This window comes from Brachyistius frenatus, unplaced genomic scaffold (genome assembly GCF_029030835.1).
Source record: "Brachyistius frenatus isolate BFR_SWC_R1_liver_20210118 unplaced genomic scaffold, ASM2903083v1 Contig_1, whole genome shotgun sequence".
In the NCBI taxonomy this organism is placed as follows: domain Eukaryota; kingdom Metazoa; phylum Chordata; class Actinopteri; family Embiotocidae; genus Brachyistius; species Brachyistius frenatus.
The window spans coordinates 7,747,901-7,760,976 of NW_027210600.1; the positions used below are offsets into that span (position 1 = coordinate 7,747,901).

The 13,076-nt window shown below is 43.7% G+C and overlaps 1 protein-coding gene across 1 annotated transcript in view; it reads left to right on the forward strand.

The window, feature by feature from the left end:
- The window catches only part of egfem1 (EGF-like and EMI domain containing 1), a 53,867-nt gene extending 41,717 nt beyond the window's left edge, over nt 1-12,150 (forward strand). The window contains exons 24-38 of the mRNA XM_069724424.1: nt 812-940; nt 1,748-1,876; nt 2,799-2,927; nt 3,113-3,241; nt 3,550-3,678; nt 3,847-3,975; nt 5,554-5,685; nt 6,054-6,182; nt 6,402-6,530; nt 7,556-7,684; nt 8,275-8,403; nt 8,597-8,725; nt 9,798-9,926; nt 10,070-10,198; nt 10,660-12,150. Coding sequence (XP_069580525.1) covers nt 812-940; nt 1,748-1,876; nt 2,799-2,927; nt 3,113-3,241; nt 3,550-3,678; nt 3,847-3,975; nt 5,554-5,685; nt 6,054-6,182; nt 6,402-6,530; nt 7,556-7,684; nt 8,275-8,403; nt 8,597-8,725; nt 9,798-9,926; nt 10,070-10,198; nt 10,660-10,739 — 1,889 coding nt within the window. The 3' untranslated portion in view covers nt 10,740-12,150. The remainder of the gene's footprint in view (nt 1-811; nt 941-1,747; nt 1,877-2,798; nt 2,928-3,112; nt 3,242-3,549; nt 3,679-3,846; nt 3,976-5,553; nt 5,686-6,053; nt 6,183-6,401; nt 6,531-7,555; nt 7,685-8,274; nt 8,404-8,596; nt 8,726-9,797; nt 9,927-10,069; nt 10,199-10,659) is intronic.
- The last annotated feature ends 926 nt before the right edge of the window (nt 12,151-13,076 follow it).

Consider the following 13,076-nt stretch of genomic DNA (forward strand, 5'->3'; position numbering starts at 1 on the left):
GCAGAGCGAGAGCAGCATTCCTGTAAATACAGGCCGGAATGGGGGAACTTTTTGTTTTGTAAAATACTACCATTATGCTTGAGTTCTTCTGTGATCTCTGCAGTGACAAATTGCGTGATCAAAAATAGGCTGCGAATAAACAGTCATTCTTTCCTGCTCTGGTGAAGTCATGCTTACAGACAATATTTACATCCCAGCAGTGGAAAGGCTCATTCATCCCACCGCCTCCAGCTAGGTTATTCTGGATGGGAGGCACAATGTTTACCAAACTCTGTGAGTGTCACTTCATGATACACACACTTAAACGATCTCTCCACCTCTCCTTGAGAATGGGAAACAGACCCTTACACTGGCATCTCCTTCCATCAGCAGCAGCACTGTAGGTGTGTGTGGGGGCACAGTAACCGGGCTTTGTTTTGCCGTGTGTTGATGGGGCCTGTGGACTCAGCAGGTGCTCTATTTACCAGCTCTTTGTGCCCCCCCTCCACCCCCGAAAGGGAACGGCCTAGGAGCCGCGTAAACTTTGATGTGGCCCAGATCCACCACACATGTGGGACATGAGCTCACTTAACGAACGCAGACGCTCTTGCAACAGCCGCAGCGTGGTACTGCAATTTGATATTGGTATTTTCAGGAGGTAGCAGGACAGAGAGGGAAAGTAGGAGGAGGAGAACAGAGTGAGAGATGGGGAAGGGAAGGGAAGAGAAAGAACCAAATAAAAGAAAAAAATCGTTGGCATCTGAACCTTTTCCTCTCCTCTCTTGTGAAGCTGCCAGTTCTAACCAGTCAGATGTTTTATCTCGGCCCACAGTGTGCCCGGACGGCTTTTACGGTCTTGACTGTGGCCAGATGTGCGAGTGCAGGAACGGTGCCCGCTGCCACCACATCACAGGAGCCTGCCTATGCACCGCCGGCTGGGCAGGACCACACTGCATTCTGGGTAATGGAAGCCACATCATTAAAACAGGGTGTGAGGGAGGCCCTCACTGCAGCCCATCACGACATCCTCTCCTTAAACACAACTATGATGTGTTTGTGAACAATTATCTCTATAATGAGACATTGGCGATGACTTTTTTTAGGGATGGGTAAGGGTGGAGAAAGGAGGGAGGGCGAGAATACCCTCTGGCATACATGGTTTAATTGAGGTCTATTCTGGATAAATGCACCCACATGTATGTAGCGATCAACATTAGGGAAGGGAGAACATAACTTGGAAGAGTCTTTTAGGAGTTAACCAATCAATGTTCTCATGCTAAAGTTTCTTGAGGATTTCATGCCGTTGTTTTAATGAAGCCAGTGAAATGCCCACTAAAGTTCTTAGTCTGTCATTCTGGAGTCTTATTCAAGACTTTCCTTTTGCCACAGCCATTTTGTGGTTCTAACTAGCACAGCCAGAGTCAGCAGAAAGCCACTAGCATGACTTAATGGTGCATCTCTGTCATTAGTGCTTTTTCCTCTTTCTCAGTCTCCAAATGTCATCTTGAACTTTGATCATTAATGAGAAGTTTAAAGTATGTGTGCTAAAACTCATTTAGCCCTCTGGTCTCATACATTTGCAATGGCTGCGGTGCATTTCAAAGTGATACTGAAAGTGTTGTTTGTGTGTGTGTGTGTGTGTGTGTGTGTGTGTGTGTGTGTGTGTGTGTGTGTGTGTGTGTGTGCGCGCGTGCGCGTGCTGTGTTGTACTATTATACGTGTGTGTGTGTGCCGTTTGTTTGCCCTTGTGCGTGCTTCGTGTGGGCAGAATGCCCAGACGGTCACTATGGAGAGCAGTGCAGTCAGACCTGTGAGTGTCAGAACGGAGGCGGGTGCGACCACGTCAATGGGCGATGCAGCTGCACCGCCGGGTGGACCGGACTCAGGTGCACGCTGCGTGAGTAACACTCATCACTCTAGTAGCTAATCACTCAGCATGACAAACTTTACATCAAAAGTGTCCAGTTTACACATCATGCTGCTGTGCTGTAGAAATGTGGATGTATTTTCTCTGCTGTTATAGACGTACTGTTTTTTTTAAATTTTTTTATTGATTTTCTGCATTACGAATAACCATTAGCAGACTCTTAAAACTTTCTTGACTCGTGTTAACCATCTTAAGGAATTCTTGACAGAATTACTGCATTGATGTTCATCTGATTTGAGGTTATAGAAAATAAATTATAATAATGGCTGCTGGGAACTGTTAGAAAATGGTTTCTGGTAAATAGTCTGGACTTATATAGTGCCCTTTTGCCTTCCATTCACCAATTCGCACACACACACTCACAAACAAGTGGCAACAGAGCTGCCATGCAAGGTGGTCGCCTGCCGTCGGGAGCCACTTAGTCTCAATGGTTAGGTTCAATGTCTTGCCCATGGACACTTCAGCAGGTGGACAGAAGGAACCGGGGATTGAACTGCCAACCTTAAGATTGGTGGGCAACCTACTCTACTATGTGAGCCACAGCCAAAATAATATATTTAAAAAGAAAATCTATAATTGTAAAACCTTCATTAAAAGAGGTCAGCAAAAACTGTAAAGTAGAAATTTGCAGTCAAGGAGCCACAATCAGCTAAAACACTGGTATGGCACTACACAAATGATCATTTTAGAAGTTAAATATCAGTATTTAGCAACAATCAATATCACACTGATACATGTAAATATAATATTTTCACTGCTAATAACCTTTATACATTAGTTTCTTGATCTTAAAAGCCATTCTTGTCACTGTGTTGTGCATGTGTGTGTGTGTGTGTGTGTGTGTGTGTGTGTGTGTGTGTGTGTGTGTGTGTGTGTGTGTGTGAGAGTTCAGCCTGTCCTACAGGACAGTATGGGGAAAACTGTTCTGGTCAATGTCTGTGTCAAAACGGAGGTTCTTGTAATCGCATGAGTGGCCAGTGCTCCTGCCCACCTGGTTGGACCGGAGCTGCTTGTGAGTTAGGTGAGTCCTACAGTACTGTGGATTACATTATTAAGAAGCTGAGGGAAACATATGCAACTCTTAAAGTTAATCAAACACTTTGTCTCCCCGTCCCTGTCTTTGCAATTTAATGTCCGCTGTATTACTGACATACATAATTTATTGAATGTAACTTCCCTCTTAAGCTTCCTCTCCCTCTCTCCTAGAGTGTGAAGAGGGACGTTATGGGGAGAAGTGCTCCCAGGGCTGCAGCTGTGCGAATGCAGGGAGATGTGACAGAGTGACAGGAAAATGTGCGTGTCTGTCTGGTTGGACAGGAGAGCTCTGTCAATCAGGTGACTTCCTCAACTTCACTTCAGTTCAGCTCTGTTGTTTTCCTCTACTGCCTGCTGGTGTCTCTTGAAGAAGGGTAGCCTTTCTGTCACTGCCTTGCATCTGTGCTCCATTTGCTAACATTTGTGAAGCAGCAGCAAAAAAAAACAGTAGTAAGATTTGCTTATATAACCTGCTCTGTCAAAACTATTTTTGCCATCAGCTCTGGGTAAATACTGTAAACATGTAAAAAGTAAGTTCTTCAAAAAAAGGTGTTCTCTGACTTTAATGTCGCTTGCTGACCACGAATGCTTGTGTGTTTTGTCTGAAGCCTGTTCTAAGGGATTCTTCGGAGAGGGCTGCGAGCAGAGGTGTGACTGTGTCCACAGTTCGAGTTGCCACCATGTGACGGGCCGCTGTGAGTGCGAGCCAGGCTGGAGAGGAGCCCGCTGCGACAAATGTGAGTTGTGTGCAGGGCCGAGGAAATTGCAAGTGAATGAAACTGGCAGTAAAGAACATGAGAGTAAAGTTCCTGTGTGTGTGTGTGTGTGTGTGTGTGTGTGTGTGTGTGTGTGTGTGTGTGTGTGTGTGTGTGTGTGTGTGTGTGTGTGTGTGTATTGACTGTCAGCCTGCCTCCCGGGGTCCTACGGCGCTTCCTGTGCCCAGCGGTGTCAGTGCCAGGCTGGAGTGTCCTGTCACCATGAGATGGGGAGCTGCGGCTGCCCAGCCGGACTCACGGGGCCTGGCTGCGAGAAAAGTAAGAGTGAAAAGAAAATCAATTTCAGCAAAGCTACTTCATTTAATATGAAGGTGAGTAGCAGCTGCTTTGCTCAATTTGTAGAAGGTAAATACTCACCAACATTTTCAAATGGCATTGTTGAGACACCCTTGGCACACAGCTAGTGTCACTGTGATGCATTTGAACCCATCTGGCTGACATGTATGCCTTGTTGATAGAAACACTGTCCCCCATAATGGACCTCTCTCATCAGGAAGGAAAAGCATCACGGGATTGAAGGTGTCACCAAGAATCGTCACTGATTAAAATTCCCTTTCTTGCCATCCTCCTGGGAAAGATTACCGTTTATTTCATTCTAAGACTTTATGAGAATCTTTCATTATTTACAGCAGACCCTTTAGGACTGTGTACAAGCTGCTTCACGACTTGGCCCCCCACCACTCCATCTACTCCCCCTCACGGCCTCAGCTCCCTTCCTCTCCTCACACACTCCCCAGACATCTGATAAATGTTACACACCGGTTGCCAAGTAAAACAGGAGGCATTGTTTTTGTCTCCTCGGCGGCGGATAAGGGCTTTTGGAAGGCAGACATGCATAATGACAGCGCCGTAATTGCCTCTTTAGTCTGGAGTCCTTTCTTATCTGTCCCCCACGCCGCCTGCTGCAGCTTGAGTACTGCGGTCTCACCCCGAAAAACATGTTCGGTTCACAGATTCATCTTGTTCACTATGACCGGTTGTCTGGGGACTTTATTCATTATTGTGATGAGCGTATATGTGCAGAAAGGGTGTGTGAAAGAATGTCCCTCTGTGTCCGCCTGGGTTCGGGCACCAGGGAAAGTTGTTGGGAGTTTTGGTTGTGCTACTAGTCAATACTGAATGTCCCAGTGTGTTCATAGAATAATCTGAGGAAGGAAAGGGAAATGGCATGCGTCTTTGTTCCCACAAACTACTGAATGTGTGCATGTTTAAGGCCTTATCCGCTGTCTTAATTTAACCACAACTTAGCTACAATTTAAAAATATGGTGAAGTTTTATTATACCAGTGTAACATTATATCCAGAACCATTAATCTTTACCTGCATCGGTTTTCATTCTAAAACTTAATACCTGTATGATTTTCCATAGAAATTGCTTCCCCTTAATAAACCCATAATTAACATGGATTACTTGTACCTATGGTTCTCAGATAGTGGGTCACAAGCTGTAAGTGGGTCGCAGGACCTTTTTGAGTGGGACGCAGATGTGTCTGTGGAAACAAAAGTTGACGGATAACAAGTCAAACTTTTATTTTCAATTCTACAGAATTTCTGATGCTGCGCTTTTATTTTGATGGACATATGTTTTTCCTGACCCAGCATATGTAGCATATATAGCAGTCGTTTACTGCCAAGTTGGCATGATAATAATGACTCAAACTAACATTGTTTGTAATTCCAGTAATTCATTTTAAAATCCTTATATGATAATTCATGTTTGGCGCACCCATGAAAGGTGTACAGGTTCCAACGACTTATACGTGTAATGCGTTAAGTAAATCGTATGCCCTCTTCTTTCTAAATTGTACATTACATGTTTGTGGTTGTATTGTCTCAGCCTGCCCTGCTGGTATGTTCGGACAAAACTGCAGCCAGCTGTGCCGGTGTTCTGGAGACCAGGAGCAGTGCCATCCTGTGACGGGGAAATGTAGCTGCTTACCTGGTTATTATGGAGCACGCTGTGCACAACGTAAGTATATTGTGTCTGTTAGCATAGCATAAGGTGTGCACTGGTTTGTCTTTTATTTAACAGGGAGGTTAATGAAAGAAATGTGTCAGGAGGGAACATATTTGACCCGTTTTGTAGATTTCCATGGAAGTGAAAGATTCATGTTGTACAAGCCATTCAGAACTTTGTTACACATTTGTTCCCCAGATATTTTGATTGACATTTTTTGTAAAATGTTGGTTGGCTATTTTTACATTTAACGTCAAGCACAAAGGAAAACCTCCGTTTCAAAAGAGTAAAGAGTAAAATAACTTTAAAAGCTTGATCAAACAGTTGCTTTTCCTTTTTCTTCCTCTTCTTTCCTTCTTGTTGTCATGGTTTCTCTCCAGGATGTCGAGCAGGCACTTTCGGGCCAAACTGCAAGTCCAGGTGCACCTGCATCAACGGTGGTCGCTGTGACTTCAGGACTGGGACTTGTTACTGTCCTCCTGGCTTCATTGGAGCTGACTGCAGCTCAGGTAAGTCAAGAAACTTTGAACCCGTGTCCAACGCCACAACAACGGAACCATGTTTACTATTTCTGCCTCCCTCTATTGTCATTATTCTACGTTAGTATTGTAGGAATTTTGTAATTCAACAAGTCTCTGGGTTGTGTTAGAAAATTCTCGCCAACCAGTAAAACATATAACATTTATCTTTGTATTTTTATGTGAATAAAGCCACGTTTATTTTTGCAGGTTGTCCAAGTGGGTACTATGGGAAGGACTGTGCTAAGCTGTGTTCCTGTGGGGAAGGAGGGCAGTGCCACACAGCAACAGGGAGGTGCATGTGTGGCCCTGGTAGGATGGGACAGTCCTGCCAACAAGGTCAGGCTAAACCCATGTCTGGGATCGTTTGAGACATTTTATCACTACGTTTAAAGAGTTTAAGATGTGCAGTAATGAAAAGAGAGGTATCTGTAAAAAAAACCAAAAAAACAAAACAAATTGAGATACTACAACTAATATATGTATTTTAAATGCACTATATCTGAATGCATACTGATCATTTAGTCACAGTTTTGAGACAAGAAGAAATGACTGAGGCAATTCATTGCTCATCTCTAGGAGATATCAAACAAGGATTTTTATTTATCTTTTTATCTTTTACCATTCTCTTGAGTATACAAAGAGTCACTACCGAGGCTGATATGCATCATTAGGAATGGGCTCTAATGAGTTCTTCAGAAATAGGAGGCCTAACTGGGGAGTGAGAAACAACCACTAAGATGAGGGTGTAGTTTTCAACATTTTTTACTGTATATTTAAGTAACAAATTCTCCATTTCCCCAGTGGAAGGCCTCTGATGATCACAGGGCTTTTACTCCCGGGAAACAGAGGCAGAGCTGAGTTTTCTTAATCTCTCTCTTTATCAGCAATTCAGCTGGATTGCAAACGGGGGTTTCCAGCACTGCTAGCACTAAACGTTCTCTTGTTCAGCCTCCTGCATGTACTGCGACATACCACCTCTTAAGTTCTTCTTGTTGAATGTTTACAGAAACCTATAAGTAGCTCATTCTCTGTGTTCCGTGTCGCTGGATTTGGCAAGGAAGCAAATAAATAAACAGGGAAATCAAAGACGGCTTGCTTATTGTTTTCCCAATCTAAATTACCCAGAGAAACATGATTATTCTTTTATATCAGCGCCAAATGAGACTACTTTGCCATCTCTTTAATGAACTGTTGCTTAAATAAACATGACTGTGGTTTGTACAGTCTGTGTGTGTGTGAAAGAAACAGATACAGCACATGCTGTGCAATTTGTGTTTTGTATGTGATGCACTTATTGTTGTGATTGCTGAGCAAAAGGGTCTGTTGCTCTCCTCTCATTACGATGGTTTCCGTTTCTTCAGGGTGTCCTCAAGGGCGCCACGGCCTGCAGTGCAGAAACGCATGCAGCTGTCAGAACGGGGCTTTGTGTGATCACGTTGATGGGTCCTGCAAGTGCGGACTGGGCTGGACCGGAACCCGCTGTGACACAGGTACAACTTCAGATACAACAGGACATAATCCAAACTGAATGATTCTGGTTCCAACAAGCCAAAAACCTAAAAAAAAACGACAGCAAACAGCAAAACTGGTGGAGAAAAACTCTCCTAAACATTGAAGTTGTTTACCTTCGACTATCACACGATCCACTTCAACTGGCATTTATAAAATATAGGAAAATTTTCATTCATTCCCCACTCTTCCTCTGTTTTATTTTATTTCTCTTTAAAACTTTAATTTGCCAGTTTTGTGACGAGCATTCTTTGTAACTCTTGTTGGTAAAGGGCTCGATGTTGTAAATGTATTGTAAAGTTTTACTTGCTTGCTTACAAGTTGCATTTTAAAGTGCTGATTTACAGATGTTTTTATATGCCTCATACGTTCCAATAATTTGTCATTCAGCTTTTTTTGTCGCACCCTCGTTTTGTATTTCAGGTTTATCAAACGCTTCCATTCATGGCCACATTTTCAGAGATTTCTGTTGAATTATGTTGATTATAATCAGTTTTTTCATTAATGCCACTAATTTGTTAACTGAGAATTTACGACCTGTGCGCGCGCGCGCGCGTGTGTGTGTGTGAAGCCTGTCCACAGGGTAAATATGGGCTTGATTGTGCACAAGACTGTCCATGCCTTAACAGTGGGACCTGCGACCGTTTTACTGGCAGCTGCAGCTGTACTGCTGGATACTACGGACACTCCTGTCAACACGGTATGCAAACCCTCACTTGTAACATGAAAAGAGACTTGGAGATAAGATTAGGCTATTGCAGATCTCGCTGACACTTTGAAATAGATGTGATCTTTTCTTTACTCCCCTAGTGTAAAAGGTGACAGTCAGTGAGTTGAATGAACCTTGATAATATAACAAATAACCTTTTTTTATTTTCTTGTGTTCCTACCAGAGTGCCCCTCTGGGTATTTTGGAGTGCATTGTGCCCATACCTGTGACTGTAAGGTGGGACAAACATGTGACCATGTGAACGGCAAATGTGTGTGTCCACCAGGCTACTACGGCCCACAATGCCAAAGACGTGAGTACATTATATGTGACTATCTAGATGATAACCTTCAGCTAATGTCCTCAAAACTACATGTGAACTTTTTACCGTTTTTACAGAAGGGTAAGATGAGTAACTTTCATCTCTCGAGAATTTTCTAGGTTTATAGGATACTTGTAATTCAGCAGTACCATGAAGACAGAAATAGAAACAGTTATGCTCACAGTCACAAGTTAGTGCTCATTAAAAAACAGCCACCTGGATACCCAGCTGCGATTGTACATGGGCAGATATGAGCATGAATGAATAAGACACTGCAAGAAAAAAAAAAAAAAGAAGAAGAATGTGTGTGTGCTGGCAGACAGACAGACAGACAGACAGGCTTTTAGGTAGGTGGGCAGGCAGGCAGGCTGCTTATTTGATGAGAGACAGGTGTTTCCTGACTGCTTAATGCGTTCTTGTTACATCCGTGTGCCCTCCTGCCTGCTGGTGGGGCTCTCAGCCGCAGTGTGAGCGCCTAAACGGCCACTTCAGACCCAGCAGGACATATGACTGAGCATTGAAGAGCAGCTGTAAGGCAGCCACATGCTCCAGAGATAGACCTGTGTGTGTGTGTGATGAAATGTGTGCACATGTTCTTATCACTAAAAGCACTTGTGAGTGAATCTGTTTTCTATTCTGTCATATTTTACTCAGTTGCTCTTTGTGTGTCTGTTTTTGCTTGTACTTTTGTGCCTTAAATTGTGACTGCATTGTATTGTAGAAGATCTAAATGTCCTGAAGGATAGAACGACGATAACGTACTGGTTATCATCATGTTCAAAAGGTGTACATTTAACTTTGTGTAAGAAAAAATGGCAGCGCTTTTGATTGCGCAAAGTTTAATGTCCTATTAGCAGTTTAAATGATCAATAAATCTATCAAAAACATAGATGGGATTTTAGTGCCACCCCCATCTTTTCGTACATAATCAGTAAGTTCACTAGTGAGCCAGTAGTCTATCCTTCTTGCAGTGTGTAGGGATTAACCCAGTTAAAGAAGACAATGAATATGTTCAGAAATACAATAATACAACAATGTGTGTATGTTTTTTTCTGGCTCTCAGGATGTGAAGCTGGCAGCTTTGGATTGAGTTGTGCAAAGTCATGTGACTGCGCTGCTGAGGCCCCATGTGACCCCTCGACTGGACGGTGTCTCTGTCCCCCGGGAAGGACAGGACAGAGATGTGAAAAAAGTAGATGTCACCTGGAGGGAATCCTACTTAAACATGAAATAAATCAAAAATCAATTCAGAAAATGACCCCTTTGTATGTGATGCAGAAACTCTTTTCTTTTTAACATCTCTTCTTTCCTTCCACTCTGTCTCTTCTGTGTCAGACTGTGGTGGTGACAGCTTCGGTCCCGACTGCTCCCTGCTGTGTCAGTGTTCCCACGGGGCACGCTGTGACGGGGTGAACGGTCGATGCCTGTGCCCGCTCACCTGGCTCGGCCCAACTTGTAGTGAAGGTAGACCTAAGCTGCTATTGCCACACACACACACACACACACACACACACACACACACACACACACACACACACACACACACACACACACACACACACACACACACACACACACACACACACACACACACACACACACACACACACACACAAGGTCAAGGGCTGTAAAGCTGAACCAGCTTTAGTGAAATACTGTGTCGTGAAGTGTGAGAGGCTGAGCCCCATCACTCTGTGTGTCACCCTGTCTCCCTCAATAGCTGCTCCTGTCTCCTGACAGTTATTTTAATCTGCACCCAGCATGAAGCCAGGCTCGAGGCTGTCTTCGTTTTACCTCCTCAAAGCCAAGCACACGGGAGACTACGTAGCAGTTACTTCTCCAAAAAACCAAAACCCCAGAACATTTGCTTTTGATTTTTCAAATAGTGCTGATGTCTTCTTGGCTTTTTCTTTTTTTCTTTTCAGCGCTGCTCCAGCAAACCCCAGGAGCTCTGAACTTTTCTGTGTCCCAGAGAAAGAGAAGAGCAGGCAGCAAAACCACATAACCCAAGCAGAGGTGCAAACTCCTGACTGGACGTTCAAACACAGGGGTTTGGCTCAGTGAAGCATTACTCAGATCATCTTGGTAAAGGTGATGTTGGTGTTAATACGCTCAGTGAAACTGGTACTCAGCTGTCAGAAACTGGCCCTCCATCACCAAGACTGGAGCTCGAGAGAATCAACCAGTGAACCTGGCATGTGAGAGGCCTTCAAAGGACTGTGAGCTCAAACCCACCCCAGTTTGGCTTCATAGCAACACACATGAATACAATACCTGCATCACATTAGTTACTGTTGCTGATTGAAAGTGCAAAACTTTCTTTCCAGTTTGACATTTAATGAGTTGTTCAGGACTCAGTTTCTAAAGAGAATGACCCTTTACAACCATCACTGACATGTAGTTCTTTCTGCTCGTGTCCATGGAAAACCTCAATGTTTAGCATAAAAGAATGCCAAGCAAATTTTTGGTGAAAATTAAATGTCTGAAATAGACTCAGATTTGTATGGCTGACTCATTTAATTATTCTGAAACTACATTAAGATCAACACATACATGGAGAGCACACGTGGTCAAGATACAAAAATATAGTCCAAGAGAAAAAAACATACAGGTTATTATGCAATTCAATTACATCAGTGACCCACTTAACACTGAAATGAGACATATTCAACATATTTCTTATTGTGTTTTCTCTCCTGTGTCTCATTTACAGAAACATTTTAATGTTTGGAATTTCACACGTTTGCCTTTTCACAGAAATGCATAATTTCCCAAAACAGTGGAACTCAGATAATTGGTTCATTTATTAAATATCATTCTAAAGAGATCAGATTGTTTCCAGCTGTGGGATGTGAGAATGAACTGATCCTCACCCAAAAATTATTTTATTGCCCATATATTTACCTTTTTTTTTTTTTTTTTCAAATGTCTGAATATGACATGAGCAAGCTTCATTCACCTGCATAACAAACACTCTACATTAATTAACATTGAGCATCGGTGTTATACTTGCAGTGTCGTGTGCTGGTCGCGAAACACTGCAACTTGCATGGATTGCACTTGGGAATCTTTTAAATGAAAAAAGTAAAGGAGTGTACTTGTGCACATTTCTGTTCGTGTACAATGTCTCACTAAAAGATAAGATTACAAGTCACGACTGCCATCACCTATCAGACATGTGCATTTTATGTGAATGTGGGTGTTTCTTTTCTTTTGGAAAATTGTATTTGTATTATATCTCAGGTCGGTGCCAGTTATATATACGTGTTCATATCCTGGCATATCAGTGGTGCTACATTGTATAAAATCAATCAGTCAACTAATTCTGTTTTATTCTGTTGCTGTGTCTTTTTCATGTGTGGTTGTGTTTTGAGAGAAAAAGGGGAGAATGAAGCAAATAAATAAGAACAAACACGTGTGGACACTTGCCTCTAACAATCTATTTTTGAACTGTGCGCTTTGAATGCAGTGTTGCATGGTATTGATTTCTGTGACCCCTGAGTGGGGGTGGGAGGGAGCGGTAAGGGATGGCTGTCGGAAAAGGGGGCAGCTGTCATAGAGAACTATGGGACCCTGTGTGTGGATATGTCAGTGCACACATTACCGCACGGCTACTACCAAGCATTTTTCATCAACCAGGGCAGGGTCAAGCATTGAGGGCCATGCCTACCTCCCTGATAGTAGTCTAAAGGGTGTGTGTGTGTGTAGAGGGGGAACACCTGAGCAGGATACTATGGCGTTGTAAGGTGTGTGTGTGTGTGTGTGTGTGTGTGTGTGTGTGTGTGTGTGTGTGTGTGTGTGTGTGTGTGTGTGTGTGTGTCAGCATCCGAGAGCGAGTGCGCTTTCCCCGAGGCATTTTTCAAGTGCACTGGAGCATTTTCTCCTCTACTGGCCAAAAGCGGCTGTGGTCCAGCAGAGGCAGGCAGGTGCCTGGGCCAAACATGCACCCCATATCCAGCATCCCTGGGGTGAGTGATGGGTGAACAGGCTCACCAGCGGAGGATGGACCCCCCCACCACACACACACACAACGTCTCTCCGGTGTTGCTGATGGATGGGTGAGCGCTCCGGCTCGCCCTGTGTTGTGACAAGCAGCAGATGTTCTCCAATAATGTTTATCGGCCGGGCCTTCATCTTCAGATGACACACACCTGTTTCCAGTCAAACAGGCCCACAGAGGCCATCCATCCACTGAACTCTGGGTGGCCACTGTACCGCTGTATCAGCCCTCCATTCATAACGCTGGGTGAGCAGCGCCACAAATGAGGAGTTGGCACGCCAAAACACATCCAAATTGTAAGATCAAGAAGTAGCGGGAGCCCAAACCCTCTGTGTGCTCACC